Genomic DNA, 27,081 nt, shown 5'->3' on the forward strand with positions numbered 1-27,081 from the left:
GCGCAATCCTTTATTTTTCTTGTAGTATCGCATATCATATCCTTGATAACCTCTGTTCCGTTACCTCACCACACGACAGATTTCCTTGAAATTCCTTTTTACATGCATGATTTCATTCCCTACATAGCATGACACAACACTCTAAAGTTCGCGATAGATCGGCGGATAGTACAGCTAATAAGACGGCCGTACAAGTTGCTCTAAGAATCAGGCCGCTAACGGAAAAAGATCGTCAACAAGTAAACGTAAAACGTTCCGTCACGAACGGAGGATGTACATTGGCTGTACCATCTAGCAATACAGTGTGTGTCATTCCATACCAAAAGCAATTTACATTCGACCATGTTTTTGGCACTGAATCGACACAACAAGAGGTGTATGATACTTGTATTGTGGATTTGTTAGATAGATTTGTTGAAGGTATTTGTGGCAGCAATTAGTTAAATGGAAGGAATTGACGCACTTACACATTTTTTTATTATATAGGATATAACATAACGATTCTCGCATATGTAGATATTTTTTTTATTCATTTCTTCTGTTCTCGATGAACAAAGCTTATTTATGACAACCTGTTCTTTCATAGGGACAAACATCATCAGGGAAAACTTATACTATGGGCACTGACTCGACTTTCACTCACTCTCAACATATTGGAATCATTCCTCGTGCTATGGAAACACTCTTCACGCTCCTTAAAACCCAGTCCTCCAGCAACAACAACAGTGGCAGCAATAATCGATCAAAATCACAGAAAGCAGGCGGTGACTCGAAAGTGACACTACGCGTTTCATTTATCGAGATTTATAACGAAGACTTAATCGATCTACTGAATCCTGGTGAACGTCTGCCAGTAAACATCAGAGAAGACCACAAGGGAAACATAAAATGGAGCGGAGTACGAGAGGTGCTAGTAAAGAGCGTGGATGATATCTTAAAGTATTTTCTAATAGTTCATTTCGCTGTTTTTGCGACTTACTGAATTGTCTGGTTTAATTTTGTTTTAATTTGACAGTAACTTGGCAGTCGGATCGCGAAACCGCCAAGTAGGATCAACAGATATGAACGAGAAGTCCTCGCGCTCACATGCAATATTTTCCGTTACTCTTCAACAAGAGCGATGGGCGCAATCCGACTCAGCAGCTAATAATGAGGATGGTCCAACGTCGACACAATCTCGGGGAAGATTTCGGCCAAAAGTTTTTGCTCGAACAAGAAAATCTGGAGTGTCAACCTCGGATGGAGGGGCAGATTCATGCGGGGAGTGGGTCATAACGTCCTCGAAATTTCATTTTGTTGATTTGGCTGGTTCTGAACGGGTAATTAGAAGCGTATTCTGCCTCCCTATCCAATGCTAATTATTTTTCATATTAGCTAAAACGTACCAATGCAGCTGGAGAGCGCGCCAAAGAAGGTATAAGCATTAACACTGGACTCCTAGCCCTTGGAAATGTGATATCCGCGCTTGGCGACACTTCAAAAAAGGCGACACATATCCCTTATCGAGATTCCAAGCTCACTCGCCTCCTGCAAGACTCTCTCGGCGGAAACTCGCAAACGCTTATGATAGCATGCGTATCTCCTGCGGAGAGTAATCTCGCCGAGACGGTAAACACAATTAAGTACGCAAATAGAGCCAGAAACATCAAAAATAATGCAGCTATCAACCGAGAAGCCCTACTGGTCGATGATCCAGAGCATTTGAGAGGGGTTATTGCCAAACTTACCCAGGAAATAAAACTTCTAAAGCAGAATGCATCCGGTCGTACACCGGGACTCTCGTCATCCGCTAATAGTGGGCTTCGGAAACCTTCCTTAAAAATGGAGGAGGAGGGTGCACGGAATGCTGCACGGAATGGTAACAGGACACCAAAGGTTGGAAATACCGCCGCCGAGAAAGAGCTGAAAACCTTGGAGGAACTGGAGTCTGAACTTGCTATGACGAGAGCAGCACTCCGCCATTCGGAAGCTATTCTCGAGCAGCAGGAGCGGCAACAGAAAGAGCAGCGTAAGTTGATTTCCGAAATGGAGAAAGCCTTTGCTTCGTTTCGTGAGAAAACGATTTTGGAGGCGCGGGATGCCCACCTGGAGGCGTTGCGGCTACAAGAAGAAATACGACATCTTGAAGAAGAACTTGAAAAAGCTACGGGTAAACCCGTGCAGCGAGACTCTGGCCATGTATCTATGCCGCCTCCCGGATCAAGTCTGCAGCTACGTCTTGCCGGATATGAAAACTATATCCAACAACAATCACGCACCATTCGGGACTTGGAGGAGCGATTAGCCATGACAGAAGAAAACTCCTCAGGGATTCAACAGCAGGTCATGACAATGTCTCCGGTATCGGATAAAAGCGTATCGACTGGGCTACCCTCCCCGACCCCTCCGCCATCCCACCCACTTCCTCTTCCGCCCATGCCCACCCCTGCCCCAAGTCCTCCCCCAACCGCCCCACTCCCACTACCTCCGATGCACCCGCTCTCTTCTGGAATCCCTCCTGCAATACCTCTTCCCCCTCCTCCTTCCTCCTGCACATCCTCCTCTCAAGGCAATCTTCGCCGGTCTTCATCAGCCATGTTCGGCGGCGATCCACAAGTCATGGTACGCCAGCAAGCACGCCGCATCACAGCTCTCGAGACTGATCTCCAAGCCCATGTGGAAATCGTCTCGAGTCTCGAAGAGCAGCTTGCAGCAGAACGGGAGCGAGCCGAGCTCTTGGAGCGAGAAAAGGAGAGCGCCAACGCAGAAATTGAAGAATTAACGAGACTCTTGGATGCGTTGCAACAGCAAATGAGTAGCTCCGCCTCACCAAATGTGGGGTCGGCGCGAAACGGTAACCATGAGCGAGACTGGAAAATTCCGGCCAGACCGCCGGTAGAGGAGGTTGAAAGGGCCAAAGCACGAGCAATGCTAGAAGGAGCAGGTTTGCCCGAACCGGCAATACGAGGATCGGAGTTTGCCTGCTCTTAACCGCGCTACATTCGCTCCTCACATTACGCGAGCGGCCCTTTATTTTTACCCACCACTTTTTATTTTAGCAGCAAATATTTGTGATTGTTATTATTTCTTGGCTTTGCATTCACAGTTCCCATTCAATTGAATATATTTTTCCCCTTTAGTACTCTTGATGCCCCTCTCAAAACTCTATCATTGCCCTTAAGTGGTTTCTAAAAATAGCAGGGCAGTCACACTTTTCGCTACGTTCGGAAGAGTTGCCACCCCATTGTCTAACGGCCTCGGTCAAAGCCCTCCGACTACTGAGATTCTAGAGAATCTAAAGAGAAAAACGCAACACAAGCTGATGAAATGCAACACAATAAGCCCATGCCCGATTGGGCGCAAGCAGCATGCAATATAGGAAGGAAAAGAAAGAAGTTGGCTTGGCAAAAGGACGGGAAGGAAATTAATTTGTAAATGCGCCCAATCTCGCGATACTTATATAAACGCGAAAAATTTCAGTGCTCAACCCATTTCTCACGTTCTTTTTCTACTCTTTGAACCCAAGTTTCCTCGCCATGTTCCCCCAAGGTTACTTTTTCATCAAGTCCATCAAAACCGGCAAAGTCCTCGATGTCGACGACGCCTCCCTCAAGGTAATTCCTCTCGGCACCTTCTGTGGGCCATTTACAATTGCAATGTTAATAGCATTTACTTCCTACTCTCATTCTGTTGGCATATCAGCCCGGAGCAAAAGTAGTGCTATACCATATCAAGACCTTCCACAGCAACGACAATCAGTTGTGGTTCTATGAGAACGGTTTTATCATTAACAAGAAGAGCAACCTCGTGCTCGATGTTGCAGGTAAATTCTCGACTCTTTTCTCCCCTTGATTTATATGTTTCCCATGTCTATCCACTGGTATTCTTTTGCTCTTTGGCTACAATGACTAATATGTTCATTTTCTCGTTTACGCGAGCAGGTGGTCACCTCAAAGAGGTAGCCCATCTTTGCCAATACCAGCGCAAACTTGGACAAGATACCAGTAATCAAGTCTTCGAGTAAGCATCCTTCTTTTAATTTATCGCTATGACCGACTCTCAAGCTGTTATGCTTTCTATAGTTTCAGCAACGGGTTCATTTACCCCCGTGCCAATCCTGAACTTGTGCTCGATATTCGGGGAGATAAGGATAAAGATGTAAATATTGCAACCATTTTAAACCTTTTCTGCAATGGGTAAATTTGACGCCTTTATCACGCATCTTCTTTAGGGTGCCGAAGTGATCCTATACAAGCGTAAGCAAACAGACAACCAGAACCAACTGTGGGAGCTAGGTAAGTTTGCTTCACCATTTAAACTCGATCGATTGCATACTTATATCATTGCTGTTATAGTCCCTCATCAATAATCAGGATCGGGCACTTCTCTTCTTAACATCAGTTGACCGCTTTAACACTTTTTTGAGTAACCTCAAAATTTCTTTACACTCTCAAATCATATGGAATGCTACTTCATTGGGTTTTTCTTCATATCAAAATAAATTATTGCATGGATACTATGTTCTTTAATGAAATCCCCGCTTCGGATTTAGAATATGGTTGGCTCAAGTAGACAAAAGCCTTCAATTTACAAAATTGGACATGGATCAAGCTTATTACTGGCCATTGCTACTAGACATGACGACTCTCCCCATCCCCGAGAGTACATGATTATGACGTCTGTGTCTTTTTCCCAACATTCTTATCTTTGTACGCTTTATTCCATAGACTCGAAGTAATTTTACTAATGAAATTAAATGCAAAAACATACCAATTTTATAGGTACACTTTCTTCCCCTCAAGCCCATGAATTGAACGTTCCAATGATTATTATAATGGGCTTCAATTTGAGATTTGTAACAGGTAAGCGTCATTCAAGTACAAAGCAGTTCCCATCCTCTCTTCATGCTCTTCGGCCTGTCCTGAGAGAAAAATCGTGGTGATTATAGAGAAGCGTGATGTTACGAATTTGGCTCACATTCCATATACTTTCGTAACAATATTTCGAGTCTCTTTTTTGCGGTAGGTTTGGCTATTTTGGATTCAGCTCTGGAGATTGAAGTAATTCACTAAGTTTCATCTCCGGGAATCTACAAGAGCCAATGGTTTATTTTCCTCCTTCTAAAGTGATTGCAAACATAAAGAAAATAAAAAGTATAATAAAATAAATGCGAAAAAAAAAGAGAAAAATAAAACATTAAAAACACACGAGAACTAATTATATGGAAACTGAAACAACATGTCCCTACATTTATCCATTCTCACTCCCTATCTTCGTTTGTAGATTTGCCGTATTGCTTTCCATCTTAAGTCGATCTGCGCGCAATTGCTCTCGCTGCCGAGATAGTTCCGCATGTTCTCGCTCAAGCGATTTGTCGATCTCAAGAAGCTGCTCCTTTTTGTGAGTGAGTTTGGATAGCTGGTTATCGATAAGGGTACGCACAAGTCGTTGCAATTCACGCTCCTCACTAGTAGCCAGCAACTGAGCCTGCTCGGCAGCAGCCTTCAGTGCCTCGGCAGTTGCATGTTGCAGGAGTTCACGTGGAATGGCACCTTGGCTCGTGCCAATAGCTGCAGGGGATTCGGTAAATATCTCCCGGGAAACACTTGCCTCCTCGCTTTCGTCTTTCTCTTTTTTAATATTTACATTATCCGAAGTATCCTTCACAAAATCAAAGTTCCCGTTTGGCTCCTCTTTTATCTGTTCCATCCCGTCAGCCGTCAGCTCCATCAATGCCCGCTGGGCAGCCGCCGCCGCAACTCCAGGATTAACAGCCGTAGCTAACATTCCAACAAGGCTCATCACAGGATTATCTGTCATAGCAAACGGCACAATCTCCTCCTCGCTCCCGTCACCACTATCATTTCCAACCCCGATAAAAGGGTCCTCAATCGGTAGTTGTAATAGTCGCAGAATACACTCCTCCTGTGTCCTCCCTACGAGTTCAGCAACCAAGCTCCAATCATCCCCGTGCGCCTCTACTGCTCGCAACAGCCTGAGAGTTTCTCGATCTGACCATATATCTTCACCTGCGCTTGCGGACTCCGATTGTTCCATTTTAATAAAATCGCCGCTCCCAGAGTTCGATGAAAACCGGCCATCGAGAAAGCAATCAGCACAAATCCAAAGCCCATCAGCCCATACGCTCTGATAACGCGTCGAGGTACAGTCGGAAGAGCAAGTGGAGCAGCGATACTGCCGAATGTTGCTGTTTTGAGAATGGTCATTATTAGAAAGTGGAACGCGCGTTTTTGCATCGTAGACTTGCTGGTAAAGCCTCTCCTCATCGGTTGAATGTGAATTTGATTTAGGTAGTGGGGAGTCAATCTCCACTTCAGCCTATAAATCAATTTGCAAGTTATAACAGATGAGAACACTCAATTCCTGTCAGCTCAATATTACGGTCTAGCCCACCTGGAAATTTATTAACCCCCATTGCTCTAGAAATGCATGTACCCTCGAAATATTAAAGAGGTCCCCCTGGAGGTGTTTTCGACAGGTAGTAAGTGTCAGGTATTGTAAAGGATCATTACGATATGTTTCAATCATATAATCGCGCCATTGTTTGTATACATCCGGGGTAAGGAATGGGGAGCGACCATTAAAAAACTGTGGCAATGCGATTTTTTCCACCTCGTGCACAGCGTCCGAGCTAAACCAAGAGGCACTTGAGGGCACCACTAATTCCTGCGATATCTTGTTTTTGTCACCGTTTGGCAGTTTTTCGCTCTCTGTATCAATATCCATCCGATTGACTACATTAGCACTGTCTGTTATCCTTTCAGCCTTGTTCCGTGCGTTCCAATTCTCAGAAGGCAAATTGGAAATAACCCCGTACAGAATAGGTTCATATTCATAGCGCCTGAGCCGGCTACCAGGTTTCGGGGCATCTTTTATAAGATCGACGAGCTTTACATTCTCGTGCTGGATGAGCAAAATTGCACCCTCCTCTGGTGGCGCCATCTCAGGATCCATTGCCATAGCAGGTGATACTTCAGAATCATCAAGTTGCTGCAGTTGCCATCCGATTTGATGCGATACTTGGGTTTGCTGCTCAGGTAAATCCTCTGGTCGATCCACTTCGTAGTCCTCCTCATTCATCCACTCGTTGAAACGATAACTGTCACGGACCCAGCGCAAACCGACGTACCATGCACCCTGGTGGTCTGGCGGGGGCTCCGGATCGGCAAAGCTGCCGGACTCTGGAAGCCACTCATCGTAGGAATCTGGATAGTACCACCAATGCACAAGCACCTTCCCGTCCTTCTTCTCTAATGTGCGTAACCATTCTTCGTCGTTTTGCGCACTCTCTTCGTCATCAGGGCAAATTACATGGGTTGCTCGGTCATAATTTCTTGTTACATGTGCTAAAAATTAAGAATCTTAGTACCTCACAGATACCTCAAAGCCTTTATCTTATGAAACAAACCTCCCATCCTTTCCAAATATTCTATGAGAGTTTGCTGCTCATCTTCAGCAATCCAAGAAGTCAAGAACACCTTCGGTACTCGTATTAGACCGATATCCACAAGTGCCTCATGAATGTATAGAATAAGCTCAACATTTTTCTCGCGCTTCGATCCCTCCGTGCTTAAATCGAATCGCCGCCACTTGTTGAGTATCCGAAATTGATAAGCTGCTTTTAGTATATGAAAGAGTGCGCTGTTCGTCACATTTTCATTCTCCTCGTCCTCAAGTTTGAACAACTTGGCAGGGATACGAACCGGATGCAGATCAGAAGATAAGGATCGTGACACATTAATTCCGAGGGCATCCTCCTGAAATTGTTGCAAGGCAGCACTAAGAGCAGCTAGATCTCGCGCCGTAATATTAAAATCGGCCTCCCGCGTGAACTCTTGCTGTAGAGCCTCGCGAAGTGGCTCGAATTTTGCGATGACCGATGGGCGCTCGTAGTACTTGGCGTCAACCCCACCAGTTTTGCGCCTGGTTGCCATGAACAACCCCGCAGGACTACGTGTATCTTAATTTATATGAGTGATTGGCAGAAAAGAAGAAAGGGATTTACAAAATGTATCGATAGATCTGCCCTTTCTACTTCCTCCAATTCACAAAATATATAACTTTGGAATTGAAAGCATGATGGGTGGCTTAGGGCATCCCTTTTTAATAAGGAACTAAAATCTTCTCTGACCAGTAACTATCCCGGTTAGATCCCTTCGCTCCTCCTTCATCATTGTTATGTGACAAGGAAGAGACTGCTAAGAGCACGCGTTTTTTCACCACCTTCTCATCATGTTCTTAGATCACCTGTCGGGACTCCTCCAGCATGATCCCGGTAATTAGACGGATTCGGTATATAAATAGAATTGCCACCTAACGTGTCATACATTCAATCAAGATTCCAATATCCTTGCCATTCTCCCACATTCTGTGAGGCGCACGTTGGTTGCGGAGATAACTGGCTTTCTTTGCCCGAGCTCGGGCCCACCCCCTTCCTCTCTTCTCTCCTCGCCGGCTCACGTGTCATGGTTTTTCGAGATCATTGCGCAGGGTTTAAATCTTCCTCTTGAGGATATGAACATCACCTCCGATGACGTTACTATCTATTCAACTTGGCTGCTTGATGCTCAAAGCCGACCTCTGGCTGTACAAAAGCAGGCTGGAACTGAAGGCGAGCAAATTTTTTTACGGGCAAGCCATTCCAATAATAGCTCCTTTCCAAGTGTTAATACTTATCTCTTCTTTTTTTTTCAAACAAAAGACAATTTTCAGACATTTGTCGCTTCTTTTCCAGCCACGATTTGATTATGCCTCTAGAAACCCCGCCCTACGTGACGGGACTGGTGCGCTTATCCAAAGGCATATAGAACTCTGCAAGAAGGTATTATCGGTTTTAGCCATGGCCAGCCGTACCATCAGCTCAAATTTTTCAGAGGAAACGTGGCTTGTCCTGCTAAAAGTGGTTATGGGAACTACCGATTACCTGCTGAAGGCTCCTGTTTCCCTAGATTCGACGAAGCAACCACCAATACCTCTTGGAATGGGAGATCAGCTGTGTGAACATTTATTAAGGGTGAGTTGACCCAGAAGAGAGTTGGCGGATACGCCGAGATTATAATTTCCCAACCAATTAATTTAATAGGTCTTGTTTGAACTCTGGCTTCGCTCGAAAGTAACTTGTAACGAACTCTGGGATACCCTCAAGGTAAATATACGCTTAGCCCGAATGCTTCCTCGTCGTCTAAATTAAAAATATACTTTAGCAATGCTTTAGTAGATGGGTTCATCGCCCCCAAGTTATCCAGCAATGGGTTGCAACATGTCTGGCGTTGACACAACGCGTAATCCGGCTTCTCTATGGTAGCCCTGAAGGAACTGAGAGCATCAACATTGTAACGAGTGGTTTGAACGTAGGCCTAGATCTCCCTAATGACTTTATTTTCTTTGCATGGCACCGTATTATCTATCTCGTGGACGACCCTTGTCAGCTCCCTAATAATTTTAGCCTTGCAATCTTGGGAATAAGCCAGCTTGTCGATGCTTTTCACGCAATTGGACACAATGGTTCCTCCGGGTCTGTCGGGGGGAGAAAGAACAAGGCAACTGTTCCCGACGGGAACACTATCTTGGACATGTTTGGAGATTGGCTTTTTAACGCATGCACAATGCCTTGTAATGAAAACACTCGCGAGGGTATTGCTGAGGCATATGGCTGCCTATGTCGGATATTTTCACGGCCACAGCATCGACAACCATTCCACCGAGAATACCTGGAGCGTTTTTATAGCATTTTGATCCCAGGCCTCCGCCTTGACGTCGCTCTCCCCACCATCTTAACAAATACCTCGGATTTATTTGCCACAGAACTTGCAGGAGTAAGGATGTTAGTGCCGGACTTTGTCGTCGGCCTGAAACACGTCCTGCCCCGGCTAGCCCCTAAATTCCAATGCTCTCCAAGAATAAACCTGGATGATCTGCATCTGGCTGCGTTACGAGTGTGTTCAACTCTTATTTCGCTTCCAAACCATTTTAGCCAAGTAAATTTGAGAGAAGAGTGGAACCAAGGGCTAACATCGACGAGCAACGAGGACGCTGAAGAGATCGCCATTACTCAGGTACCATACCACTTTCACATATACATTATTTTAGCCATCATTAACCCCCTTTTCTCCCTGTTTGTAGATTAGAGTGCTATACTCAGAAGTCAGCAACACCTCCAGATCCTTTTCACAAGTAAGTTAACAAACCTTCTAATATTCATTCTCCACGCTAATGACCCCACACATCCTGTACTCTAGTTAAAATACCATTTAATTGAAATGCTATTGACGTCGCTAAAGACTGAAACCTCTGCCTCCAATTTGCAGTTTCTGCTGAAACTGATTAATGTTTATGTGATCGAGGATATTGATTTCTGTCCCGGTTTGGTGGGTCCTGTGGTGAAATTAGTACAAGAAAAGGTAAGATAAATAAAAAATAAAAAGAGCCTATGTATTCAAGATAGCTGACTAGAATCCAATCTAATAGATTTTGATGATGCATTGGCCAAACAATGTCACTCTTACTGCCTTTGATATGTTAATAGCTTTTGTATGTTTATATGACCATGTAAAGGAGGAAAGCAAGGTAAAAAAATTTATACACTTTACTATTGGTGAAAATTTCCAATATCCATCCACTTGACTTTTTCCTTTTCAATTATAAAGAATTGCCCTCGTGAATTAGTTTTATCGCTTTGTCGCTATGTCGACAATTTAATGTCTGCCGGAAACTTTGTAAGGAATATGACTATATAGCTTAAACTGCGATCTATTCGGCCCGACTTAATATCATCGTTTTCATACTTGATAGGGCCAGACTTACAAACTCATTATTCGCGCATATGAGTGTGTAATTCGATGGATACTTATTGGCCAATGGATTGTCGACGATAATGATTGTCTTCAGACGGTGGTCTCAAGCTTATGCCGCGGAATTACTTTGTATGAACGTGAAGTAGCAAGTGCACAGAGCGAAGCTTCCTCTGACCGAGGCAAAAAGCCGCGAAATCAGCCTGCCTTCCTACCCGCCAATAAGCTATTCATTCGTGCTCAACGGAATCCTCCCCCCGAATCATCCTCAAAGCCAGCCGCCTCCGCCTCTACTCGATACAAAAAAGAACTCCTTGCGATTAAATCCGCAGCCGAGATATGCCTTGCACGGTTTGCGAATCAACTAGGAAAATCCCCACTATTGCACGAGAAATGGAACGATTTGGAGGTGGCGCGACGAATATGTGAAAAACGGCAAAAGGAGCGAGAGAAAGAGGCCAGGGAGATGATACACTATTTCCTGCTGGATGATCGGATCATTGTTGGCCTTGCGGAAACGCACCACTCGGAAACCCCCGAGGTTGTGATGGTGGTGAGGGACATATTGGGCCGATATTCCTGGCGAATTCAAATGCAGTACTTTGATTATTCAACCTCCTCCTCAATCGCTTCAACTGCCAATGCATCCATTGCCCATTTCCCTTCTCCTCTACAGCCCTCGTTACCGTCGACGTCCTCCTCGTCCATGCACGATATCCCGCATCTGATTACAAAAGCCCTTGCCAAGGTTGTAGCGGTCAACGAGGATTCGATCCCGGATATCTGGCAGATTTTGGCCGTGGATAAGGAGACAACCGAAAATAGGCAACCATCTCAACCCAAGATATCCTTTAGTGAGGCAAAGATCATGACCGAAAAACAGCGACTCGCAGAAGAAGAACGCGTAGCAGAGTTGAAGAAAAACCCGCAAGATATCAAATATCATGCTGTACCCTACTTTCCCCCTCCGGACACGAATAGGTAATTTAGACAGATCCTTTGGCATAACTGCGGTGAAGCTGAGCTGAGTACCCTGTGTTTTTCATTAGTCCCCATGCATTCCGACTTTTTATGTCGCAGATGGGATTTTTCTCGTTAGAAAACTGGAAGCATGTCCTACCCTTACCCCTAACAGAAACTTTAATCGGCGACCTAGATGCGCTGGATAGTATTTCAGAGTAAGCACTCAATTCTCATTTCTGGACACTCTAGACCGATGCTCAATCCTCTCTTTACTCCATATTTGATCAGACGCGAACGAATGATGATTCCGATTTATTTCGCCATCTCTGGAGACGCGACACTCGAAGATATGCTTTCTGAGAAAATGAGCTTGAGTGAAGAATTCATCCAATTTGTATTTAGTCTTGGTTGGCCTGTAAGTTTTGCCCTCTCTCCAGTTTCATTTCTAAAAACCACTCAAAATACGACTTGATGCCTGGATAGATTGACGTTGCTAAGCATTTTGGTGCCTCCTCTTCTGCCGTTGCACCCTATTACGCCGATCGGGATGTTGAGGTCATCTTTCGGGTACCCTACCTGGACGACCATTTCCGAAAGCCGTATGAAGCGGAGCACGTCAGCGTGATTTGGGTAGAAGATTTACGAGGTTATTCTCAATTGGTCAAGCAAGTTGGCACCGATATAGGTCTGGTAGTGAACCCTCTGAGAGGATGCGCCAAAAACCTCTACCGTATAAAGGTGATGACCCAAAGGATGGAGGAAAATCAAGTAAGAACCCTTGTCTTTGTTGATCAGAGAATACAGTGATTCATATTAGATGTGTTTAGGCTTTTGGCCCTCTGATGGACGGCATGATCGTTAGCATGCATGTGTTGAGTATGCTGATCCGAATCACGTCGATTTCTGCTCACCAACACTGCGCAGATGGCCCTCGCCCCTTCGAGCAACGACAAAAGCAGATTTTGCAGATCTTGGAGAAGTATAAAAATCGGAACATGCGTGTATCTGAGTAAGCTATTTTTTTCGGTCCCTCTCTGTCCCCCCACCGAGCTAACCACGTTTGATCAACTTTGCTAGGTTTTATACACACCTATTTACTAATGACAAGTAATGCAATCTCTTTGTTTCCATTGTGTTATATACCACTCTTATTTTATTGTAATAATAGTAGTAAGTGAAAATAAAGAGATGTCTTGTATTTAAAGTTATGAAGGAAAACAAACAAATGAAAAAAGTTAAACCATGTACATATTAAAACATCGTAAAAAAATAGTAGTTTTTTTCCTCTAAGCAAAAACAGTACCCCGATCCCCGCGCGCTAGTCCGCGCTTGCAATTGCCTCTCTCCCGACATAGGTGTTGACGATGGGCCCGCCAAATCCTGCGTCATTGACCCGCGTATTCCCGAGCAGAGAGGAGCGACGGTAGGTTCGCTCTCGTTCTCTCTCCTGCACCATTCTATCGTAGCTTGTGGCGGGGGGCCGAACATCCATGTCCTCGTCCTCCTCAACCTCCTCCTCCTCGTCATCGTGAGGCACTTCATGCATTTGAACGGAGGGGGCAAAAGGCATATGGCGCAGATTCTCGGTGATTTTCTCCCTAGAAACCAGGAAAATCCAGAAACCTATGTATACTAAGATGCAAATGCTGGATACTTACACAAGCTGTTCAATGTAAGCTCGGCTGTTCTGATTTTCCATGTTATTTGATCGAACATCTAACTTAAACTCGGGGCCGTAGTATTCAAAATAGCTATTGAAAGGTATATCTAACATAGCAATCAAACAAAAAAAAAATCGGCTAGTTAGCAAGGATGCCTCAATTTGACCCTCGGCTAAGCTCTCTACCTGCAGACAACCGCTCTCCCACAAGCAGCCCCGTCTCATACGTCCAAGCTCTCGCTACATTCCTAACTGTGTAGCCGCCGCCGCCCACGACCAGCAAAGGAATGTTAAAACTCTTGACAAACTCTATACAAGCAGCATGGCCTATCCCAACGAAAATTATACAGATGTGTATCGTTAGTGGAAGGTGGAGGCTAGAGCTATCCCAGGGCTACCTTTCATAGAAAGATTGAAGCACCCTAATCTATCGCCTGCCAACGAATCCGCACCACACTGCAATACAATCGCACCTGGTCTGTACCACTCCATAATCCGTGATATCACCTGGCAGAGAAAGAAATAAAGGTGAACCATTGCACTCGAATCCTAAACACTGTCAAAGATAAACACACCGGCTGAAATACGGTCTTATAGGTATCATCGTCAATGCCATCTCGCAGTGGCACATTCACCGCATAATATTTGCCCTTCTTTATACCCACATCCTACCAGGATAAAGATCATATAAGAACCAAAAACTCGGCCCAATAGTTAGAGTCAGCTCTCCATACCGGCAGGTCACCTGTACCGGGGAAAAACATGCCGAACTTATGAAAAGAGCAAGTGAGCACGCGATCGGTCGAATAAAAAGCTTCTTCCACACCATCTCCATGGTGGATATCAATGTCAATATAGAGAACCCGTTGGTGGTATCTGAAACATGTAAAGGAAAACAGAAACGATATTTTCAATGTGTAGAGTTAGCGTTGCACCAATGTCTCGATGCACTCTAAGTCGAGCTTACCTTAATAGCTCGAGAATGGCTAGAACAATGTCATTTACATAGCAAAATCCGGAAGCCTCCATTTTCTTTGCATGATGCAGCCCACCTCCCCAGTTAATTGCAATGTCTGTACTGCCCTGATTTAATCTCTTGGCTCCACCTAATAAAGCGATCACTAGTGAGATTCTTCTCCGCTAAATACAAACATCATCCACACTTACAAATGGAACCACCGCTATAAATGGTGCAAAATTCAAATAACCCATCAAATACTGGACAATCTTCTCCAACATTAACTATAGCGACAATGTGCGGGGAAAAAAAATGAAAATGAGAAATTTCCCAATAAGCATGGCTAAGTAATGAAGACATTACAGTATTGAGATGCTTGCAACCAGGTATCCTGCTTTTTTGAGTCGGGTGTAATTCTCTGAAGGAAATTGATATATTCATCGGTGTGGAATTTGGTCATTTGCTGCTTTGTTGTTCGAGTGGGTGTCTATGAGAATAGGTCAGGCCATGGGTCAAAATGTTTTCAACCAGTGAAAATCGCAAAAAACCAATAATACCAGAACTTCCATCTTGTTGTGTAGCTGATAGGTCACCACCAAGTCGTGTACCATACGAATCCGAAATGGTTTCATTGGATGTCCTACATTACAAGAGAAATGCAAGTTAATATTCATCGGAGAACTTTTAAGAATCAAGATGGATTAACCTGGTGAATACTGGAAATCGCCAATGTCATCTTCGCGGTGCATTGTTGGAAACAGGTAAATTAATTGGAAAATAGATCATTAGTATCTGATGCAGGAGGATTCAAAATGGCCAAATCTGGGCCGCCGCTTTGGCTGAAACGAGGGCGAAGATACTTACTATCGTAGTAGTAGCACACCCTCCTGTTAGTACTGTTGAAAAGACTGATAGAGTTGGAATCTTCGTTCATATTGGGTGATTGATCTCCCTAGGAAGTATTAACGTGTACTGGAGTAGCTAAAGTAAAGAAAGAGCGGTGTTTGAAAATCATGACGTTACAGTTGTGACTATCCCACCGAATGCAGTCACACAAGTCAAACATTGATAAGCTTCACATGTCGTTTGTGTACGGAAACGTGAAAATACAGCCTCGAAGAAATTGGCGGCCGCTCTTCCCTCTACGACCCCCTCCCCCTCTCCCTCCTTGGAGACATTGGGGCGAGGGCGAGATCCGACTGCGCGGGGGATGCGGGGGCGCGGTGCAAGCGATGCGTTGGGGAATGCTGCGCAGAGAACGCGGCATTTTGGAGGAGGCAGGCGCTGAGGGAATGCTTTGAGTCATTTTATACGAGCTCCGTCTACGGCCGAAGGGCCATGTAAAAATCTGGTGTCGGCCCTCGACTTCTGGCCCATGGCAGTGAAGGGCCACGAAAAAATTTGGTGTCGGCCCTTTTTTTAAGCGCTCAACTGGTCCGCAGTCAAATTTTTTCGCGGGCTGCAATTTTTCTTCACATAAACATCTCCGTATATATAAATTGACGCGCACTTTCAAACGCCTCTTTCTCCCCCCCGTCGTATTTTCCTACTCTTTTCTTCCTCTCCTCCTAATACATTCCTCCCCACTCTGGAACGACATAACTCCCGCTGCTAATCATGATGCCCACTACTTTCACGAGGGTAGCTAAGGTTGGTGTGCCCCCCCTCCTCCCAAACAATGGCTCTGTGCAATGGTAACCTTTTATTTACCCCCTCTCTTCAACAGACCCTTGGCCCTGCGGTCTACAGCCGTATCTCCTCCCGCACGTTCGCTCAGACGGTGGGTGGTTCAGCACAGGTTCCCATGTCTAATTTCGAGAAAGACAAGTACATTAACTACAAGCGCATTGAGGACAACCTTGCCATTGTCAAGAAGAGGTGAGGCATTCGAGGGTGATTTTTTTCCATTGCAGCATGAATTGAATTCTCCTTCCACGAAATTCATAGGTTAAACCGCCCCCTCACACTTTCAGAGAAGATTGTGTACGGACATTTGGATGACGCCCACAACCAAGACATTGAACGCGGAAAGTCCTACCTCAAGCTTCGTCCCGACCGAGTTGCATGCCAGGACGCTACGGCCCAGATGGCCCTTCTCCAATTCATGTCTGCAGGACTCCCCTCGGTTGCCGTCCCCACCACTGTGCACTGCGACCACTTGATTGAGGCCCAGGTTGGAAGCAGCCGCGATCTTGCGCGTGCTATCGATATCAACAAGGAGGTGTACGATTTCCTGGCGACCTCGTGCGCCAAGTATGGAATCGGCTTCTGGAAGCCTGGATCGGGTATTATCCACCAGATCATCCTTGAGAACTATGCCTTCCCCGGTGGTCTCATGATTGGTACCGACTCCCACACCCCCAATGCCGGTGGCCTTGGTATGGTGGCGGTGGGTGTTGGTGGTGCTGACGCGGTCGACGTGATGGCAGACATTCCTTGGGAGCTCAAGTGCCCTAAGGCCATTGGCGTCAAGTTGACCGGAAAGCTCTCCGGCTGGACTGCTCCTAAGGGTAAGTGATTTGGCCATGGCTAGCGTCGTCATGGAGGATGCTGATGGGCGCTTTTTATTAGACGTTATCCTGAAGGTGGCCGGTATTCTTACTGTCAAGGGTGGCACGGGTGCCATCGTTGAATACTTCGGTCCGGGTGTCGATTCGATCTCCTGCACCGGTATGGCTACCATCTGTAACATGGGTGCTGAGATCGGAGCCACCACCTCGCTCTTCCCCTACAACAAGCGCATGGGCGACTACCTTCGCGCCACGAAGCGCCCCGAGATTGCTGCGTTCTCGGAGACCTTTGCCCACAACCTTCGCGCGGATGAGGGTGCCGAATACGATCAATTGATCGAGATCAATCTCTCGGAGCTCGAGCCCCACATCAACGGCCCATTCACCCCCGATCTGGCGACCCCTCTCAGCAAGTTCAAGAGTGCCGTGGAGAAGAACGACTGGCCAGCCGAGCTCAAGGTTGGACTGATCGGCTCGTGCACGGTGAGTGGCTATTGACCACGGAGTTCCCCCCAAGGTCCCTTTGGTCACTAACGTTAGGAAACTTGCCCCCCCCCCCCCTCCACCTGTAGAACTCGTCCTATGAGGATCTCTCCCGCTCCGCCAACATTGTCAGGCAGGCCCTCGACCGCGGACTCAAGGTCAAGTCGCAGTTCACCGTCACTCCCGGATCGGAGCAGGTGCGTGCCACGATCGAGCGCGACGGCCAGCTCGAGACCTTCGAGAAGGCCGGCGGCATTGTGCTCGCAAACGCATGCGGCCCCTGCATCGGACAGTGGGACCGCCGCGACGTGAAGAAGGGCGAGAAGAACTCCATCATCACCTCCTACAACCGCAACTTCACTGGCCGTAATGACGCTAACCCCGCCACCCATGCCTTTGTCGCATCGCCCGACATCGTCACCGCAATGGCCTTCTCGGGTGACCTCCGCTTCAATCCCCTGACGGACACCCTCATCGGCGCCGATGGCAAGCCATTCCGGTTCGAGGAGCCCACCGGAGAGGAACTTCCTCCCCGTGGCTTCGACCCCGGCCAGGACACCTACCAAGCGCCCCCCCAGGACCGCTCGTCGGTGCAGGTGGCCGTGTCCCCCACCTCCAACCGTCTCCAGCTGCTCCAGCCCTTCGCCAAGTGGGACGGCAAGGACCCCAGCGACCTGCCTGTCCTGATCAAGGTCAAGGGCAAGTGCACCACCGACCACATCTCCATGGCCGGCCCGTGGCTTAAGTACCGTGGCCATCTGGACAACATCAGCAACAATATGCTCATCGGTGCGGTGAACATCGAGAACGACGAGGCCAACAAGATCAGGAACGTGTTCACGGGCGAGTATGGCGCCGTTCCCGCCGTGGCCCGTGACTACAAGAAGCGCGGGGTGCAGTGGGTCGTGATCGGCGACGACAACTACGGTGAGGGCTCCTCTCGCGAGCATGCCGCCCTTGAGGTCCGTCACCTTGGCGGCATTGCCGTGGTCACCAAGTCATTTGCCCGTATCCACGAGACCAACCTGAAGAAGCAGGGTGTGCTCCCGCTGACCTTTGCCAACCCGGCCGACTACGACAAGGTGGACCCCACCGACCGCGTGTCCGTGGTGGGACTGAACGAGTTCGCCGAGGGCAAGCCGCTCACCCTCCGACTCAAGAAGCAGGATGGCCGCACCGTGGACATCCCCGTCAACCACACCATCAACAAGGGGCAGTTTGAGTGGTTCAAGGCCGGCAGCGCGCTCAACGCCATGGCCGAGAAGAACAAGGCATAAATATAGAGGGATTGAGAGTGGGAAGCAAGAAGGAAGGAAAGAAAGAAGAAAAAAAAGATATAATGTTTCATTTTTATATTATTCAGTGATATAGTTGTTGTATTATTTTCTCTTTAATTGTGAGTAGTTTGCATTCATTCGATTCTCCTTTTTCTTTTTTTTTCTTTCGTATGGTAATAATATATAGGTTGAGGTATGATGTAATGTAGAGCGAGGGTTTCGGGAAGAAGGCTGATTGATATTGGGCAAAAAGATACATTTACTCTCATTCCGTAATATACATCGAACACTAAAAGAACAAGTCCGGGAATGACACTAGAAAGACAAACAAATCTACTCGGCACCGAAAGCGCGCGCGCCCATCCTCTAGCTGAATGACCACGAGATGGGGACCCGGCCTTGGGCGGCATCGGCGATCTTGTTGAAGGCAGCCGGAGAGAGATCCAGGTCTCCGGATTTGCATCCCGGACACTTGTCGACAATCGTCACGGTGACGGAGCCCTTGGGGCCTTTGACGGTGGCGCGCTTACCGCACACGGGCGAGTTGTTGTTGCCGCCTCCGAACTGAGGAGCGTTGAGAGCCGCAACCAATTCCTTGTCGTTGTTGGTTTTTCCGCAAGCCCCGAGACCGACGTTATAGAAAGTACCGTCGCCGCTGAACTGGCCGCCGCTGGGCTTGCCGTTGGCCTTGTTTTTGCCCTTGCCGGCCGCGTTGTCCTCGGCGCCATCCTTGGGCTTCTGCTTGTTCCCCTTTGCCTGCTCTTTGCCGGTCTGGGGATCAGAATTGCCCTTATTCTTGCCGCCGTTGGTAGCGTTATTGCCCTTGTTTTTCTTCTTGGTTTCGGCATTCTGGGCCTTGTTCTTCTGCTTTTCGTTCTTGGGCTTCTTCTGCTGCTTCTCCTGGGCGTTAGGATTCTTCTCATCGTCGGCCTTCTTAGCGCGCTTTTCCAAGAAGAGAGCCTCCTCCTGAGGCGCGGCAGGGATGCCGTTCACATCAGAAACAAGATTCTTTTCCAATTCCCGTCGAACAATGGCCGCGATGGCTTGTCGGACCTGCCGACGCACAATCTCAGCGAAAGCTTCGCGCTCGGAGAGCGCGAGGTCTTGGGCGACGGGACGGATGGGAGCGGCCTGGACGGCGAAGAGCGAGAGAGCAAGAAGCAAGAAGAGAGAGAAAAGGTTGGAGTTCATATTCAAGATGGATTTTGTGTATGAAAGAGGGGAATGGTGATGGAAATAATCGGATGAGAATTCTAGAAAGCTCTTGCCAGAAGAGTGAGAGAGTAGTAGAGGATAGGGGAGCAGACGCGGGTGTAGAGAAGCGGGATTCTTAGCCAGAAGAACCGTAGGAGTAACCGTAGCCAGACGGGATGAGGCGAGAGAAAGCTGGGAAAGAGAGGGAGGGAGGGTAGGTCTTGGGTGCAAGCGGGCGGGACTGGGCGGCCCGGCAGATATATATAACCTGGCGTTGCAGCTGCGAGCACAACTCTAATTTCCAAGCAAGCGGTGGAACCTTAAGCTGGCGAATCAGCGCCGCGTTTCATATCAATACTTCAGATTGTCTCGTTTTCATCGCCGCTTTTTCTCACCCCTTGGCCGAATGAGGCCGGCCGGCCGCGCTTCGAGAAAAATCGGCTTTCTATTTCGCGCGGCCGCTCCATTGGTGCCGGGATTTGATACTCCGTGCGCTGGCGAATCAGCGTGGCGGCACACGCCGGGAACCTCTACAGCGGGGACTGAGCTCGTGCGAAAAAGTCCTCCAAGCTCTAAATTAAGGGGGCGTGAATTCATCCTTAAGGAAGGGCGGCTTAGACGCAGTGACATGGCTCACCGAAATCTCCCTATTCGCTGCTGGGCCCCTTGCCACACTCTTACTGCATCGCGTAAGGAGAATGGCTGAGCTCGAATGCATCACGAAATCGAAGATGCAGCTCGGCTCTGATGGCAGCTCAATAACCAACTGAGAATGCACTCCCGCGTGAAGACTGGATACCGCACAGTCACTTTCACGGCCCAGTATAATGACCAAGTTAAGACGAAGTTAGATTCAGAAACTTGGCTTCAGAGTTCCAACCCTCCAATCAATTAGAAGAAATCAGAGCCTATCCCCTAAATTTCACCCAGCAATCTCCCTTTTCTCCATTATGAAAACGTGACGTCTTTTCAGAGGTATCGGAATTAATACTCACCTTTCGCGTTCCCAATTTATCAAAAGGAGCAGATATTTAGTAGAATGGCTCAAGACCCCTCGCTGAACACAGACGCTTCCGAGACGGGCGTCGACTCCTCCGAAATTTTGCACAAAGGCGATGAGCGAAATCGGCTAAAGCGACCCAATGTTGCAAATGAAGAACAAAGTAGTACTAAGGTGTCCTCGGATGTAGTGGCGGTTTTTGTGTCGAAATTTGACACGAACAAGGGCAACATCGTCGAATGGCAATACCCTGCTGGTAAGCACCAGAAACAGCCACATTGAGATGGGATGCTTTCAGGCTGATTGAGATTCTTGCGCCTGATATTAGATGTGGATTTAAGTGGCATTGAATTCAAGTCCCTACCTAGTGGATTACATGCTATCGACACTGATATCATGTAAGCAACTTAGCCCAATGTCCTGTAGCTGAATCATGGATGTAATCTTTCATTCATAGCTACTTCATCCAGGCACCGTACGTCGGCATCTGTGCATTTCAAAACCAGCCCATCCAAGAGGAGCGTGGCGCACGGATGCGCTCTGTCGGTTTGCTGGTTCAGCCCACCTCTGCATCTGCCTGTGGAGATGTGTGGAGACATTTAGATTTCTTAAAGGCTCAAATACCTAAACTTGTCAAGGTTGATAAGCTCGACTCGCGACCTTTAGAGGAGTATTACACGAGGCATCGATTGAATATTGCGGAGGAATCATCATTCAATAAGGAACCACAAGAGGACACGGTGGATAAACAAAGCATCGCCTCGGAAATAAAAAACTTTTTCACGATGGTAAGAGCAGCTCTCTTTTCTCCACTCAATAACCTGAGCTATATTCCTGTACTTTCGTCCAGCCCTCCCATCCTGCACACCAGTTCAGCAAGCTGGTCCACGCGATGGGTCCCTCCATTTTTTCTCTGTGGAAAGCGGTCTTGCTGCAAAAAAAAATCATATTCTACACGACACCTCCTCTCGAAGATGCTTGCCATTACGGTATGATACTTGACCTTTTTTTTTATTGTTCATCCTCTTCGTCGCATCCATGCCAACCTTCCGTTTTGCATTCTAGTATATGGCACGTCCCTCCTGGCTACTGAATCCCATAACGATCGCCTGATATCCAATATTCGAGAGAAAATCAAACTCATCTTTACCGTCACCGTCAATGAAATCGAATTCCTGTCCGCTACGGAGCACGGATATGCCGCCTGTATGTACAGTATTGCATCTTTTCCCTCTAACTCACTCCACAACTCTTGATTCCGTCTTTAATTAGGCACCAGTGACAAAATTTATCACCTCAAATCTCAGATCTATGACTTATGTGTGAATCTCCCCACATCACCCGCCTCTGGCCCCGAGCTGGTGTTCAGCCCCAGCATGCACCATCTAAATCTTAACTGGCTTAATGTAGGCGACATTCAGCGCTACAACGAGCTACGTGAAATACTCGAAGAAACTCGCTCTAACCCCGGAATTCAAAAGAAGGGGCTTGCGCCCAAATTGCAGAGAGCCTTGATGAAGGGGTGGCGGTGGTGGTGGGGGATAGAAGAGACTTCCCAAGGTAGCGAAAATAATAAGAAGGAAGAACGACAACCACTGTTGGAGCAAGATGGAGAATCCTCCCCCGATAAAGCCAAAGGAGAAACTCTAGACAGAACGATGGAAGAAAATCTTATCCACTTCTTCCTGGATCTGAATACCCAGCTTCTCACCAAGCTACAAAATTGGGTGGATGAAACTCTGGAGTCTGAGCCGAACGAGTCCATTCTCTATCTACGATCCGACCAGGTTCGAGACCTAGGCCTTGACCCTTGGCATGATCGCACCTTCCTCACCGAGTTGTCTCAAACCTACTTTAAGAAGAAAATCATGGTAACGGATCAGAGCTGGTGGTCTCGTTTGAGGGATGAGTGCATAGTCGCACTATGGTGGATGCTCGAATACATGCACAGCTACTTTGGAACCGGTGCTATACAAATTTAGAAAAAAAGGGATTTGCCTTTTTGAGATAAGGGCCATTTCCATTTGACTGTTCTTTATTTTTGATGTCACTTAGTGTAAAGCCAAGATATATATATAAATCACTCTAAAATATACAAACAAAACTAAGGTAAAGAAGAGGGTAAGCCCTGAGGTTATAGAAATGGTAGAGTCCGAGAGCGCTTCGAGTATCTTTCAAAATATATAAATAGTCTTTACGAGGGTGGGAGGAGGGGGGGGTACAGATCCCTATACAAAATCTTGCACTACATCAAGTTTACAGGCGTTGGGCAACTACAACCGAATTCACGACATTGGTGTGAGGATGCACGACAAGCAGAGTTCGAAAATGGGTTTCTAGATCTTCCGGTTCTACGACCGGGTAGAGAAGAGTTCTCAGCCCGTGCGCGCTCCTAAGCAATACATAGGTTCCAGAACGTGTACACTGCGACAAATGCTCCACAAATCGCCGCTTTTCTTCTCGCGTCTTCCCGACTAGTGCCGCCAAAATCACCAAATCGGCGTCGCGTAAATCCTCGTAATCCAATGCATCTGCATTGTGGAAGTTCATTTCCTGGACCCCTATGCTCTGCGCAACCCCAGCTCCCAGTTTGCAGGCCTCCGAATCCAGATCCACGTTATCGACACGGATATCTGGAAAATGTTTCTGCAGCAGGATGGACGTGAGTGGCAGTGGCCCTGAGCCAATGAACACGGCCCGCCTCCAGCGTGTGACTCTGTCCCCTGCTACGGCTTCAAGGGCATGGACCTCCATGCGCGTTAAATCGACGTAGTTACCATAGTACGGAAACTCCTCCACCCCACTCCCATCGCATATCCTCCGTGCCCAGTGCCGTTCCAGGCGGAACTCACCTTCCGAACAGAGAGGCTGCAGTTTTTTGGTCAGGACATGAAAGAGCGGCTCCTTGATGAGCTGACGCGTGAGAGGGTACGGGCGGATACAAAATGTGACCAGCTGAGTAAACAGCGCGTTGACAACCTCGCAGGGCTCAAGCGATGACTGTCGCGCTAGTTCACTATGCACATGTTCAATCTCATGGAGAAGAGCGGCAACCTGTTTCTGCTGCTCATCATGGGCTGTGGGCGCATCTTTTTGGAGGGGTGGGAAGGAGAAGATGGAGGTGGGAACATCGAGGATGGTGGGGTGAGTCATAGTGTATAATTCGGGATCTTGTCCCTTTTCTACTAGCCGCGGAGTAGAGGATGAATTAGAGAAGGGGGAATGGGAATACTCTTTTTATAGAATTAATAGAAAAAAAAATCAAGAAAAATCAAAATTAAACAATTAGAGGTCCGAAATTGGTCAGTGACAAGCGCAGGGTTGCGGAATTTCCTAAGGAAATAATCTTCTAATGACTAGCAAAGATGAAAGATTGCCTTAGCAAGGGAAAGGGGGAGAACTCAAATGGGCAGTTTGCATGGGCGGAACAAATAGATCGATGAAGATGATGGCGGGTGGAGATGCTGAATAAAAAAAGTGGAATGATTTTATTTTTTAGCACGCACCGAGCCATATGAATCAAACTTATTCTCCATTATCAAATCCCCATCAGCATCAAGTCATCGGAACCCAAATAGGGCCGATTTTCATTCCCCCGCGTATTACAAGCAAGATCCACACCTGACCCTCCACCATGCTTCCAATCTCAAATCTTCAAAGCACACTGAGAAAGCAATTTCACTTCTCGTGGTGTTTTCCCCGGCCGCAGAAAAAGAAAACAAAGCCATGATGAGCCGATTGTGGGCGAGCATTGCCAATGCAAGTCATGGATCGTTTATTTCGTTGTTTTGAATTCATCATGGTAGGGGAGGGAAAGCAGCACGCCTACGCTGCTTTTTATTATCACCAAGCCATGCCACAGCTCATTTTCCCCCTCATCATGCGGGAAGGCACTCAGATCAGAGACAGCTGCACCACCTCTGTTTTCCTAGCGAGTTTTTTCAAGGAAGAGCCACATCTCTCCTCAAGTTTTGTGCAAGTTTTCCGCGCAGATTGCTCCAATGTAGGCTCGGTTCCACTAATGCGCGGCTGAACTTGGCTTGTTCTAGTCCGATCGGAAGCACCTTTGATCTCTTCGAACCCAAAAACATTAAAATAGGAGATGCAGATGTAGGTTGTGTATTCATAATATACACCCAATAGGATGACTCGAGCTTGTACCATCCATCTCGCCTCTCTATGCTTCGATATGGCATTTATTATCGACTTTTTTGTAGACGTGGTGTAGCATCACTGCGTATTGTGCTTATGGTGAAGCTTTACGATCCGAGATAACCTTCGTGGTCCTCATTACTAGCACCCTTCCATCAAGATTTTCAATGTGCAATTTTCCGAAAATAGAAAATTCTCGGCAGATCGTTTAGCTCCCTCAGGAGAGTATGGACCGCCCATCGGAGATAGCCATGGTATGCACGCCCCATAAACTAACGCGTATAGCAAGCGCTCTAGATGTAGGCCGACACAAGGGTCCGTTTGTAAGTGGTAATACTTTGGATCCGTGGTAGAACAATCATTTGGAGAATGTAGAGTATATCCTAAGAATTATTAATCGAGATGAGTTAAAAAAAACTTGGATAAAGCAAAGTATCTAGTGGCAGAATTGCATGAGACACTTCAATTAGGATCTAATGTGGTTAGTAAATACGGATCTACTAGTTTGACAATTTCACTGATGGCCATCAAGGCCATCCAATTTAAAATTCCGAGAAGAAGTCATCGAACAAAGATAACCACAATTAGTATCCCAAGAGAAAAATGTAATAAACTACAGCGGCTGGGATGTGAAAATTGGCTCCACACTCAAAGATCCACTCAAACTTATCCCTCCAGCTAATATCTATGTAGCTAGGTCCTCTATATAGACTGGGGTAGGATGATAGACCTAAATTTTGGTATTGTTGCCATTAGATCCACGGGAATAATATTCAGAGAGACATTCAGGTAAACTAGTGGGTTAATTTTATATTATCTCTGCCATTATATTCTGTACTGTATACCATCAAATGTTTGTTTAGGGCAATATTCGATTCAAAGCACGAATATAAGGGAAAATGATGAAAGACATGCGAAACCCCCTCTCATTATCGCGTGTATACTGTGAGAGGAAGCTCATTTTCATAAGGTTTCTAGTGTGGTCGAAAACGCAAGCTTTTTTGGATACCCATTATCTCAATATATGTTTTTTCCAAAGTGCACATGGTTAGGCACGTCCAATCAGAATTCAACATCATGGGAAAAAATTTTGGTGTATTGTTTCCTCAGGTACTTTCATTTTCAACTCTACCAAGAAATAGTAGCATCCTTGAAGGGCATCCTATCGCTCCAATGTCCATTTCAGCCCATGATACCAATGCTCTTGTAATCTCATATATATACGCTACATCACTTCTCATCACAGGGGAGCTGCTCTACCGATTTCTTCGCTGGCCGCGGTGGATCACGCGCAAGTTTGTGCATATCTTTGCGGGTCTATGGGTCTGGTTCTGCATCATGGCCTTTGAATCCAAGCTCATCGGCCTAATTCCCTTCATAACATTTATACCCATGAATCTCTTTCTGGTTTACGTGTCGATATTCCGCAGTATTGGCTCCAAAGATCGAAATTTTGGCACTGTTTATTTCGCAATCTCAATTGCATCTCTGCTCTACTTCTTCCAGGACCGACAACATCTGGCCATGGTTGGAATTATGGATATGACCTTGGGCGATGCGGTAGCTTGCTTGGTCGGGACCAGTGTGAAAGCTTGGAGAGCGAAGAAATATGAGAAAAAGGAGACGAAGGGAAAAACTCTGGTTGGATCCTTGGCGTGTGCGGTGGCGTGTTTTTGGGCGAGCATGTTCACGCTCTGGGCAATGCACTATCCGGGCGGTGCGTGGTCATATCTTTTGCTGAGCGTGGTGAGCATGCTGGTAGGAACAATTGTAGAAGCTTGCTCCCCTCCCGGGATGGATAATTTGTTCATGCCTATCCTGGTAACCACCAGCTTATGGCTACTCGGTTTTTGAAGAAATAAACAGGCCCTTTCTGGTGTTGGTTATCCCTTGTCCTCTCGCGGAAATGCCGTTTAGAGGATAGAAGAAATCGCGACCCGATTTTATGGTAGTTTTTTCATTATTCACTTCTTAGATTGAAACATTTGTGACGGGTATGTGTTGATTGGCTTTTTGAAGTAAACAAACGTGACCGTCTATCGGACCCAAAGGACAAGCGAAACCCTCGAACTCATACCTAGTTGCTTTTGCTTC

General features: G+C 46.8%; 12 protein-coding genes across 12 annotated transcripts; 7 read left to right on the forward strand and 5 right to left on the reverse strand.

Moving 5' to 3' along the window:
* Window positions 1-128: 128 nt before the first annotated feature.
* Window positions 129-2,970, forward strand: VTP21DRAFT_1180 (uncharacterized protein; the record flags this gene model as incomplete). The annotated part of the gene is made up of 5 exons (XM_069391239.1): window positions 129-420; window positions 487-512; window positions 587-939; window positions 1,016-1,319; window positions 1,375-2,970. 5 exons carry the CDS (start codon window positions 129-131, stop codon window positions 2,968-2,970), a joined length of 2,571 nt encoding a protein of 856 aa, XP_069251301.1.
* Window positions 2,971-3,515: 545 nt separating this feature from the next.
* On the forward strand, window positions 3,516-4,348 carry VTP21DRAFT_1181 (uncharacterized protein; the record flags this gene model as incomplete). Its single annotated transcript, XM_069391240.1, has 6 exons — window positions 3,516-3,593; window positions 3,682-3,802; window positions 3,921-3,999; window positions 4,062-4,137; window positions 4,211-4,274; window positions 4,335-4,348. 6 exons carry the CDS (start codon window positions 3,516-3,518, stop codon window positions 4,346-4,348), a joined length of 432 nt encoding a protein of 143 aa, XP_069251302.1.
* Window positions 4,349-5,229: 881 nt separating this feature from the next.
* VTP21DRAFT_1182 (uncharacterized protein) lies at window positions 5,230-7,934 on the reverse strand (the record flags this gene model as incomplete). The annotated part of the gene is made up of 3 exons (XM_069391241.1): window positions 5,230-6,318; window positions 6,394-7,346; window positions 7,409-7,934. 3 exons carry the CDS (start codon window positions 7,932-7,934, stop codon window positions 5,230-5,232), a joined length of 2,568 nt encoding a protein of 855 aa, XP_069251303.1.
* Window positions 7,935-8,232: 298 nt separating this feature from the next.
* On the forward strand, window positions 8,233-12,864 carry VTP21DRAFT_1183 (uncharacterized protein; the record flags this gene model as incomplete). The annotated part of the gene is made up of 15 exons (XM_069391242.1): window positions 8,233-8,275; window positions 8,339-8,631; window positions 8,702-9,013; window positions 9,083-9,145; window positions 9,204-10,055; window positions 10,123-10,173; window positions 10,239-10,400; window positions 10,468-10,566; window positions 10,647-10,715; window positions 10,792-11,771; window positions 11,840-11,968; window positions 12,042-12,168; window positions 12,237-12,521; window positions 12,581-12,762; window positions 12,831-12,864. The coding sequence occupies 15 exons, from the start codon at window positions 8,233-8,235 to the stop codon at window positions 12,862-12,864; spliced, it is 3,681 nt and encodes a 1,226-aa protein (XP_069251304.1).
* Window positions 12,865-13,071: 207 nt separating this feature from the next.
* Window positions 13,072-15,305, reverse strand: VTP21DRAFT_1184 (uncharacterized protein; the record flags this gene model as incomplete). The annotated part of the gene is made up of 12 exons (XM_069391243.1): window positions 13,072-13,351; window positions 13,412-13,520; window positions 13,600-13,740; window positions 13,812-13,920; window positions 13,989-14,081; window positions 14,148-14,289; window positions 14,381-14,519; window positions 14,581-14,655; window positions 14,735-14,858; window positions 14,929-15,011; window positions 15,078-15,107; window positions 15,236-15,305. 12 exons carry the CDS (start codon window positions 15,303-15,305, stop codon window positions 13,072-13,074), a joined length of 1,395 nt encoding a protein of 464 aa, XP_069251305.1.
* Window positions 15,306-15,414: 109 nt separating this feature from the next.
* On the forward strand, window positions 15,415-15,672 carry VTP21DRAFT_1185 (uncharacterized protein; the record flags this gene model as incomplete). Its single annotated transcript, XM_069391244.1, has 1 exon — window positions 15,415-15,672. One exon carries the CDS (start codon window positions 15,415-15,417, stop codon window positions 15,670-15,672), a length of 258 nt encoding a protein of 85 aa, XP_069251306.1.
* A 316-nt stretch (window positions 15,673-15,988) lies between these two features.
* Window positions 15,989-18,641, forward strand: VTP21DRAFT_1186 (uncharacterized protein; the record flags this gene model as incomplete). The annotated part of the gene is made up of 5 exons (XM_069391245.1): window positions 15,989-16,021; window positions 16,098-16,249; window positions 16,319-16,881; window positions 16,943-17,364; window positions 17,454-18,641. The coding sequence occupies 5 exons, from the start codon at window positions 15,989-15,991 to the stop codon at window positions 18,639-18,641; spliced, it is 2,358 nt and encodes a 785-aa protein (XP_069251307.1).
* A 366-nt stretch (window positions 18,642-19,007) lies between these two features.
* VTP21DRAFT_1187 (uncharacterized protein) lies at window positions 19,008-19,832 on the reverse strand (the record flags this gene model as incomplete). Its single annotated transcript, XM_069391246.1, has 1 exon — window positions 19,008-19,832. One exon carries the CDS (start codon window positions 19,830-19,832, stop codon window positions 19,008-19,010), a length of 825 nt encoding a protein of 274 aa, XP_069251308.1.
* A 62-nt stretch (window positions 19,833-19,894) lies between these two features.
* VTP21DRAFT_1188 (uncharacterized protein) lies at window positions 19,895-20,432 on the reverse strand (the record flags this gene model as incomplete). The annotated part of the gene is made up of 2 exons (XM_069391247.1): window positions 19,895-20,154; window positions 20,231-20,432. The coding sequence occupies 2 exons, from the start codon at window positions 20,430-20,432 to the stop codon at window positions 19,895-19,897; spliced, it is 462 nt and encodes a 153-aa protein (XP_069251309.1).
* A 442-nt stretch (window positions 20,433-20,874) lies between these two features.
* VTP21DRAFT_1189 (uncharacterized protein) lies at window positions 20,875-22,817 on the forward strand (the record flags this gene model as incomplete). The annotated part of the gene is made up of 6 exons (XM_069391248.1): window positions 20,875-21,091; window positions 21,164-21,233; window positions 21,293-21,623; window positions 21,686-21,824; window positions 21,901-22,041; window positions 22,108-22,817. The coding sequence occupies 6 exons, from the start codon at window positions 20,875-20,877 to the stop codon at window positions 22,815-22,817; spliced, it is 1,608 nt and encodes a 535-aa protein (XP_069251310.1).
* A 274-nt stretch (window positions 22,818-23,091) lies between these two features.
* Window positions 23,092-23,988, reverse strand: VTP21DRAFT_1190 (uncharacterized protein; the record flags this gene model as incomplete). Its single annotated transcript, XM_069391250.1, has 1 exon — window positions 23,092-23,988. The coding sequence occupies one exon, from the start codon at window positions 23,986-23,988 to the stop codon at window positions 23,092-23,094; it is 897 nt and encodes a 298-aa protein (XP_069251311.1).
* Window positions 23,989-26,160: 2,172 nt separating this feature from the next.
* Window positions 26,161-26,841, forward strand: VTP21DRAFT_1191 (uncharacterized protein; the record flags this gene model as incomplete). The annotated part of the gene is made up of 1 exon (XM_069391251.1): window positions 26,161-26,841. One exon carries the CDS (start codon window positions 26,161-26,163, stop codon window positions 26,839-26,841), a length of 681 nt encoding a protein of 226 aa, XP_069251312.1.
* Between the last annotated feature and the right edge of the window lie 240 nt (window positions 26,842-27,081).

Source organism: Calcarisporiella thermophila, assembly GCF_041956535.1.
Source record: "Calcarisporiella thermophila strain CBS 279.70 unplaced genomic scaffold VTP21scaffold_11, whole genome shotgun sequence".
NCBI lineage: Eukaryota > Fungi > Calcarisporiellomycota > Calcarisporiellomycetes > Calcarisporiellales > Calcarisporiellaceae > Calcarisporiella > Calcarisporiella thermophila.